Below are 8,977 nucleotides of genomic sequence, written 5' to 3'. Positions count from 1 at the left end.
ATTGAGTTGGCGCCCAAGGTCCAAAGGATGAAGGTAAGAGTGATGAAGAGATGTTGGAGGAATTCATTAAGGATCTAAGGCATTGCGTATATTCCACAACTAGCACAACCCTCAAGGGGCTATTAGTAAAAAAAGGATGCTATGATCATTTTATATAACTTCCTTGAACTGGTGTGATTTGATTGTACCCATTCTATCTGTTAATGAACAAATACATCTTATGCCCCACTACATGAAATCAGGGCTTATCATGAGGCATTATGCACTTCTTCTCCATATAATTTTTGGTGTACTTGAGACTCTTGGTAGGGCATGCACCCATTGGCTCTTTATCCTTACATATTGTCCAAGTGTGGTGGAATGGCTTGATATTTACTTTGTTTTTCATTTGCTTTAAGATGTATCTTTCTCCACATAAAGGTATATATATGTACATTTGTAGATGTAGTAGGGCCGCATGCACTTATATCATCTAGCTAATCCTTCTCTACTAGATGAAAAGAAGTAAGAATACCAACAAGAATCTTAAAGGCTATGTGCTTGGGGCAAAGTTTGTGACCACTTGAACATACAAGACGTTGGTAAATAACTATGATTGTGTAGGATATCTATAATGACACATATGATTGTTAATCAACTGTGCCTTTCATGAGGTCTACCAAGGTCACCAGGTCATGAATTTTAGAGCAAGGTAAGTTAGCGACATCTTTCCTTTTTGCAACGATGTTCTAGAGACTAAGATGGAGGAAGGGGAAGGCTCCCCAAGGCCTTATTGAGATCATTGAGAAGCTAACCCCAAGGCCTTATTAGGATGGTTGGAAAGGTAAAGAAGCTATCCCCTTGCATGAAATGTGATCCTAACCATGTGAGTGGTAAGGCATTGTGCCCCTTCAACGTCCATGATGGTATTTGGTCAACGCAACACTGAACCATGGTCAACTTGAGTGGGGTGGATTGACCAAGTATAGGATCATTATGAAATTGGAATTAAGAGTTAGTTTTCCTTATGTCATGTTGTTTTTCATAATAAGTTGTAATGGTAGGCTCTTTCACTTAGATTATTGTTCCAAGAGTGAGATGGTAGAGAAAATTGATTTAACATGCAATGCAACTTCAATTATGAGAATATACATAAAAGTAGGTGTCTCTTTTCCCCGGCTTTTACAACCCTTAGGAACTATAAACATGATAGACACTCTAAAAATGTAAGCAGGCACCATTAGAGGAGTACTCATGAGCCTTCAAAAAAAGGATGAGAGATGCTTCAATAAATTGATTATTGCTTCGTAATGTAGAGTTTCCATGAAGCATTCTCTCTGATATAGACTTCTATGTATTTGAGTATGGCTTGCACTCATAGGTATCCATCCTTATACATTCTCCAAGTGTTGTGAAATGGATTGATATATAGTATTCTTTTAAGATGTTTTTTTCTCGACTAAAGGGACTTTGGAATTGTATCTATAGATGTGGAAGACCATTCCTAAATTCCTTGGACCTTAGATCCTCTAACTAATCCTACTCTACTAGGTGAAAATAGAGGAAAAATCCAATAAGACAATGAAAGAGTGACAGCTTGGGGTAGTAAAACAAATGCCCAGGTAGAGAAAATTTCCTAATGAAAGGCTTATTGCACTTCGATGAGATGGATCGTATAACCATGATTGTGATCCCTCTCTAGCCTTGATGCAAGTAAGCAAACTATGCCAAGTTGATGAAGTATGTCAAGGTAATTAAGTCATCTATTCTAGAACATGGCAAGTTGGAGATGACATGGGAACCAACTGTGCCCTTGAAGAGGTATGTCAAGGGATTAATTCATCTATTCTAGAGCATTGAAAATTCAAAATGACTTGGCAACTTGCAATGATGTTTTGCATAGGCTGAGGTGGAGTAAGGGAAAGGCTCCCTAAGGCTTTATCGATTATTGGAAAGAACACAAGCCATTTATTCCTTAGAAAGAGGCTCCTAGCTGTCACCAATTGTGAGCATGGTGGCCTTTCCCTACATAATGGCATCACAGATCTTGTGATACAGCTAGAAGACACCTTCTACTAAGGGAAAAATGGAGAGTGGTGGATACCACAAGCTAGTTTACTTCAGTGATGGACTTTAGGAGTTTCCAACCATCCAATGATTAGGGAGGTTGCCATGACCATTGTTAATCAAAATATTATATAACAAAACTTGGGTTTCCAAATTTTGAAGGTTTTTCTTGAGAAATTATGGATTTAAAAGCTAAAATATAATTAAACTGCCTTAAATTTTGAAAAATTTACAAAATTGAGAAAATAGTTTTTAAGATGAAGATGAAAATGACAAATAAAAATGTTGAAGGTTCATTGTGTATAGGTACCCACTATGTTCCTAAAATCATATTACTATTAGTATGACGGGCACGATGAAAAAATTAAGCGAAGGTTTGAGGGCCGTTTGCGAATGATTAAGCTTCGAATTAAGGTGGCGCGATTAGAATTTTGGAAGGTTCTACCTTCCCAAAATTTCCAACTACCTTTAGTCTTCGTCCATATAAGGCTACCTTCCAATTGCTTCAGTCCTTTGCCTTTGCTTGCTCGCTGCCAGCGATGCCAGGGAGAAAGACTTGAGAGGAGAGAGACTGAGGGGAGAGAGATGGAGCATGGAGGAGGTGAACGAAGGGGGAGGGAGGAAGGGAATTAGTTGAGCGGAGGAGGGAGGAGGATATGGTGGTGGATGAGGCAGAGTGCGCTACGACTCTAGTGATTGCTTGTGATTGCACTTAGCAAAACAATGGTGAAAAGCCCTCTCAGATAGCCTTCCCTCCCACCTGAACCTCCCTCCCTCTCTCAAGCCGCAGGGGATTTTCTACACAAAATTCGAAATCCTTTGTAAGTGATTTGGGTTGAGAATCACTAGATTGCTAGCTATGAATTTTTGAAGTTGCGAGACCCATTACAAAGATTAGATTTTGAGACAGTTGTATCGTTTATAAGTTTCTTGTGAACAATATGTTACACATAAAATTATAGTTTACAAGTTTTGAACTTGTAGTTTCTTGTGAACAATATCTTACACATCAAATTGTAGGTTCTATGGCGAATCCTAGAGGCTCGTGACATTTACCATGGTCCTCACACTATGATTATGAAAGGCGTTCGATATGATGGTCGAGATTCACTTTCAGCCGACCTCGGTGTCGCTGAGAGAGAGCACTAAAGAGTGCGTTGGAGTACGATCTTTTGCGTAGATGATTTTTCACTTGCAGAATTGATATATGTACTCTTGGGTGTTGAATTGGGTTGGGATGGAGTACTTTTCCATGTGGGATGCAAATCAACGATTTGTGATCGCCGTGTTGCAAATTTTGCGCTTGGTTGCTGCCAACGATTACCTTTCCTTATGTGTATTGAGATGGAGTATTTTTCCGTGTGGGATGATCAACGATTGGTGATGGCCTGCACAACTGATCAATGCTCCAATTTTGTTACGTTTTCTGTAGAGTTTGCTTGCATTGAGCGCACTCATGATTTCGCAGGCGATGTGCTTTCACTTCCATTGGAAGCCTTTGGGCGGTTCAAGCCTCTCTTTGGGCGGTGGATGATCAGCTTTTCTACGCGATTAATTCTCTCGCAAGCGATTCATTTGATCGGCAACAGTAATTCAAGATCTGAGCAATTGCTCTGCGAGGCTCTTTGATCACTCAGCAGTATGATCATGGACGTCTACAGCCTCCGAAAAGGGTCCCGCGAGCCTTCGTATCGAAGCAGAGTTTGTTTTGCCTTCGTTCTCAAGCAGTGGCGGTCGCAATCCTCAAACAGCATCCCGTCTAACTCCTTATCTTTTCTTCCTTCGCTCTTTCTATTTATTGATTTATGCACTCTCTGCACCTTAATCAGTACCGAAAATCTTCGCAAGGTTCGACTCGTCAGAAAATGTATACGCAGTGCGAAAATGCTGCTGCTTCCGTTAACGGATGCATAAGAAAACTCTCCTTCCTGCTCCTCCAGCTGATCACCGGCATCCTCTTGATGAAGCCTTTCTTATGCGGTGGCACAGAGATACAAACAAGGCTTTCTCTTAGGAAGGAAGACGACCGCGGCACGCTGTATGACGGACTACAGCGCCTGCAGTGCTGCGATTCGATGTGGCCTCAGTGTGGAGGATGGGCTCCATATAACGTCGTAAGCGTCGACTGGTATGGTGCTATGGGGGACGGGCAAACCGATGACACTCAGGTATATCGGATAAACATCTTGGTATCCATATTGCCTCCTTCTATCAGTCCACGAACATAGAGAAAGTGTCCAAAAACCAATATTGAGTCCATAAATGAGAAGAATGTGTTCAGGCTTTTGCAGACGCATGGAATGATGTTTGCACATTGGACTCGGCTGTTTTTCTGATTCCTGAGGGGAAAACGTACCTTGTAAGCCCGTTAACCTTCGCCGGCCCCTGCGGAAGCAGCCTTACAGTAGAGGTACGGCTTAGCGTTTCACTCAACGCTCTTACAGAAAGTTGTAAAAGCCAGTCGTAGATTTTCATGTATTTTGCTTTATGCAGTTGGCCGGAACTCTAATTGCGCCTTCGGATCCGAGTAGCTGGAATAACTCGAATTCAAACACCTGGCTGCAATTTGCTCACATGAACGATCTTGTCGTGGAAGGAGGCGGCACCATCGATGGACAAGGACAACAGTGGTGGGCACAGTCTTGCAAGACCATCAAGACAAACGTAACCTTCCACAGATTTGCATCTCGTTGTAACAATCACGTAGCCTTGCCAAAGATGCTACTTTTCCTAATTCACTAATCAAAGGACGGCTTGTATGAACATGCAGAAATGCCACGATGCTCCGACAGTGAGTCCCCATAGCACTCTGTATGGAGTTCAATTGATGCTGTGCTCGAAATCTGAGCAGATTAATGTCTGGAAATCCATACATTAACCTGACAAGGGATTGGCTCAAATAACTCGGTTTTTCGGACTATATAAGAATCATCTTGTGGCGTTGTTTGTGGCGCTTGTGTTTCATGCAGGCCTTGAAATTCAACGCTGTTCACAACTTGAAACTGAGAGGTGTGCAAAGCGTGAATAGTCCTCAGATACATATAACGTTTCTCCACTGCTACGGAGTTCAGGCGATTAATCTTCAAGTGACAGCACCGGCAACCAGTCCAAATACGGACGGAATACATATATCAGGAACCCAGAATGTCCTCATTCAAGACAGCAGCATTGGAACTGGTACACATAATTGATCGACATAATTCATGGCTACGTGGGATCGACACCCTCACAGCTGTATTCATGAAGCACTGATCCTCCATGTTTTTGGCCCAACATAGAGACAGAAAGAGAGAGGGAGAGAATGAGAGTGAGCGCATTGTCGATATTTTAGCAGATCAAATTCACGGGCTATTTAGAAAGCCGACTAATCCAATGGACTTTCTTTCAGGTGACGACTGTGTATCCATAGTAAGCGGGTCATCCGATATACGAATCAAGAACATAACATGCGGTCCTGGGCATGGGATAAGGTAAGTAAACAAGGCTCCGAAGACAGATTTTGGTAGGAAGGCAAGGGAGTGAATGAGTTCGATAGATGAAGAGGAGCTACGTGAAAAATTGTATGCAGTGTCGGAAGTCTAGGGAAAGGAAACAGCGAGGATTACGTCTCTCTGGTGGTGGTGGAGGGTGCAGTGCTGACAGGCACAACCAACGGACTTCGCATCAAGACATGGCAAGTGAGTGGCTTCTTCTGTGTTTTGTACTCCACTTGAAAGCTGATCTCTTGGGACGTCCCACGGATCCTCATGTGGTTGCTTTGCAGTCGCAAGTGATCAAGTAAAGTAATTGGTTTGTCACACGTTGAAGGCTCACCGCAGAGGGTGACATTAATGGCAGGGCGGTGCAGGATCAGCAATCGGCATTCGATTTGAGAATGTGCTGATGAACAATGTGTCTAATCCTATCATCATAGATCAGAATTACTGCGATTCCAAATCATCATGCCCGACGAACACGGTCTCTCTCTCTCTCTCTCTCTCCCCCTCTCTCTCGGTTTCTCTTTCTCACACACACATATAACACACACACACACACACACATATAAAACACACACACACACACACACACACACAACAATTGAGTTTTCTCGTAACTTTTCATCCCCAAAACCCACAATGAATTGCAAATAACCCGTTTGATCGGTAGAACCTAGATATTATCTTTACCACCCACGTCATGTGCAACTTGTTCATCCATTTGGCAGACCCATGAAAAGCTTTGGACACATAAAGAGGGTTGGAACTCCATCCAAGTCTAAATCGAAAAGGAATTATGAGCTTGCAGGCAGATCTAGGAAAAGAAATGGCTGCAAGGACATTCGAAAGAAATATTCATTCGAACACTCACACTCTCAATCTCCTCTCACACAAATACAGTGTTGAAACTTAACAGATATCGGGAGTGAAGCACTCGACAGAATACTTTGTCCGGTCTGATCAAAGAATATTTTGTCCCGGACAAAGTATTTGTCCGTGATCTGTCTCTCTCTCTCACACACACACACACACACACACACGCACACACACAGACACACACACACACAGAGTAAACACTTGAAACCAGTGGACATTTTCACTTCCACAGAGTTGAGACTGATTCTAATTCTAAATCCAAAACTTAATTATGAAGCTTCAACTGCTTTGGTTACGGCGGACCTCCGAAGTGTAAGGCCAAACGATTCTAACAAAACATCTGGTCCCTCTCTCTCTCTCTCTCTCTCACACACACACACACACACACACACACACACACACACACACACAGAGTTGAGACTCGTAAGAATTTTCAGTGCCCACAGCACAGAATAAGCTCCTCTACTTTGTGTCCTGGCAGACCTCCGGCGTCCAGGTGAGCAGTGTCATCTACAGGAACGTGTGGGGGACCTCAGCCACCAAGCAGGCGGTGAAGCTAGCGTGCAGCGATGCAGCGCCATGCAAGAACTTGCTACTCCAAGACATTAATCTATGGATAGCCTCGGGAGACAACAGCACGTCCATGTGTGAGAATGCTCAAGGCGTGATGATGGGCACTGTCATTCCGTCTGTTGATTGCTTACAACCGGCAGCCCAAGCAGGAGCTTGGCATTGCATCAGCTAGCTGTGTATATAGAGTTAATTTAGGAGAGAGAAGAGAGAGAGAGAGAAGAGAGAGATCTTTGAAGGCTAGCTTTTCATGATAGACTATAATACTATATAGCCTTCACCTTAACCTTTTGCTACGTCGTGAAAATATCCCTCCCCATTGGATCTCAAAGATACAAAACCATAGCCCCAAGCATCTCACCCATAGCTCTAATACTTATATCAAGGGCTTGGAAGCGTTTCTCTGATATACAACGTTCCTAGAGGAATGTTTTTAGAGATGCTCATGTCTATGATACTATGTTGTACTCTCTCTAAGAAGCAAAAATTGCATCACCACATCCTCATTACAACCATTGTGATGCATCCGTTCTAGGTTTAATGAGTTTATGATCATTACATCGACACTTGTTTCACTTGAAATTTTGTTATATCTTGTAAGTGTACTTACGTTATTGTGCTTTAGCATGTCTTCGTTATGTCTTTTTAGCATACATTCTACAACTAAGTGTGTGTGGCAATTCAAAGAACGTTTCATCACATATTATTTCCAATGCTACGATGTTATGAACATTTGCTTGATGCTTGTTTTATATTCCATTATTATGCTATTTTGAAAAGCATATAGACTCATGGCATATCCACATGTGATTTAGTGTTACCTCTTGATCGTGTCTTGTCGAGTTGGAGGCTAGGTTACTTTTGTGGGTTGGTTAATTTATTTAATGTATGAGGGTGGGGGTGTTTAATGGAGGTTTAATGTCATAAGTGTCATTAATGTCTCCCCACAATCTCTCTCTCTCTCTCTCTCTCTCTCTCTCTCTCTCTCTTTCTCTCTCTCTCTCTCTCTCTTTCGTCGTGTTGGAGATCTAATGATCTTCACATCTTGTCTCCAATTAAGTCTCATTTACATTAAGCATAAATACTAAATATTGAAGTGGATAGATATGCCCAATGCCCATTCCTATCAGGCACATAGATTGGCTATATGTACAATTACCAAGTTATAAAATGACAGGATCTGTTGACCCATCTTGCTCTCTCTAAGTGCGTCATGATATTTGCACATCTCTCTTCATTGCTGCAAATTCCTAAATCCATCAAGGAAATGGGACTGTTCCTATGACCACTCAAGAAATATTGGATCCGCTAAAGATGGGCAGTATGCATGGCGACTAAGTGAGTTTATCCTCAATGATCAACCATGTTAGAAAGGGCATAGACCAAAGCATTGCTAAAGGTCAGTGTTGGATGCTATGGCTTCAAGTACTACCATTGTTTATGAAAAAAGAATAAGAGAGGCATAGATTGAAATGACTCAAAGATAATGAAGAATATTGCGTAAGTTTGTACTGTATTACATGCGTTTGAAAATATACAAACGAATGAATACATTGATCAAAGGTATGATGATGTTTTGACAATCCATGTAGTCTAGGATTACATAATTCATTAATTCCATTATCCACTTTAATCCTAAACACAGTGTGTGAGAACTTGTCAAGAGTTAGCCACAATAGATCCATAGAGGCCTTGTCCGATATGTGCATTCTTTTCCAATCTCGCCAGCTTGTTCTTTGGGTCAGAGTAAGTGGAATCAGATCTCATTAATGTGCTTGCTTCAATCGTAAGATGTGGAATAACAATTATGGGATATTTGATTGACATTTAAATGAAAAACCCATGGTATTAGACTCCAAAAGGACCAATTAGAATTGTGCATGATAAAGTTTAGCCCCCCGAATATTACATGGCAGATTTTTGGAAGGTTAAGAAGGATATAGAGAGGCAACCAATACATTTGGATGACCCCACCTAGAAAGGGATCTAATATAGAGTCAAGTCTAGTT

At 41.7% G+C, this 8,977-nt stretch overlaps 1 protein-coding gene across 1 annotated transcript; it reads left to right on the top strand.

The window, feature by feature from the left end:
* The first annotated feature begins 3,693 nt into the window (after nucleotides 1-3,693).
* On the top strand, nucleotides 3,694-7,177 carry LOC147891695 (putative polygalacturonase At1g80170). The gene is made up of 10 exons (XM_087388027.1): nucleotides 3,694-3,747; nucleotides 3,876-4,214; nucleotides 4,328-4,456; nucleotides 4,540-4,710; nucleotides 4,817-4,837; nucleotides 5,016-5,223; nucleotides 5,435-5,516; nucleotides 5,615-5,723; nucleotides 5,884-6,003; nucleotides 6,880-7,177. Exons 1-10 carry the CDS (start codon nucleotides 3,694-3,696, stop codon nucleotides 7,141-7,143), a joined length of 1,497 nt encoding a protein of 498 aa, XP_087244153.1. The 3' UTR covers nucleotides 7,144-7,177.
* Nucleotides 7,178-8,977: the final 1,800 nt, after the last annotated feature.

The sequence above is a fragment of the Dipteris shenzhenensis genome, chromosome 17 (genome assembly GCF_047967505.1).
Source record: "Dipteris shenzhenensis isolate YYH24624 ecotype China chromosome 17, Dip_SZ_1.0, whole genome shotgun sequence".
Classification (NCBI taxonomy): domain Eukaryota; kingdom Viridiplantae; phylum Streptophyta; class Polypodiopsida; order Gleicheniales; family Dipteridaceae; genus Dipteris; species Dipteris shenzhenensis.
The sequence above is the reverse complement of the archived record's forward strand: the minus strand, read 5'-3'. Positions and strand labels throughout refer to the sequence as shown.

What these genes read in the sequence shown, in the direction of transcription:
- LOC147891695 (XM_087388027.1), top strand. Translation starts at nt 3,694, where the DNA reads ATGGACGTCTACAGCCTCCGAAAAGGGTCCCGCGAGCCTTCGTATCGA. An exon ending in AGACAGCAGCATTGGAACTG is followed by an intron (nt 5,224 to 5,434) that starts GTACACATAATT and finishes ACTTTCTTTCAG; the next exon opens with GTGACGACTGTGTATCCATA. An exon ending in CATCATGCCCGACGAACACG is followed by an intron (nt 6,004 to 6,879) that starts GTCTCTCTCTCT and finishes GTGTCCTGGCAG; the next exon opens with ACCTCCGGCGTCCAGGTGAG.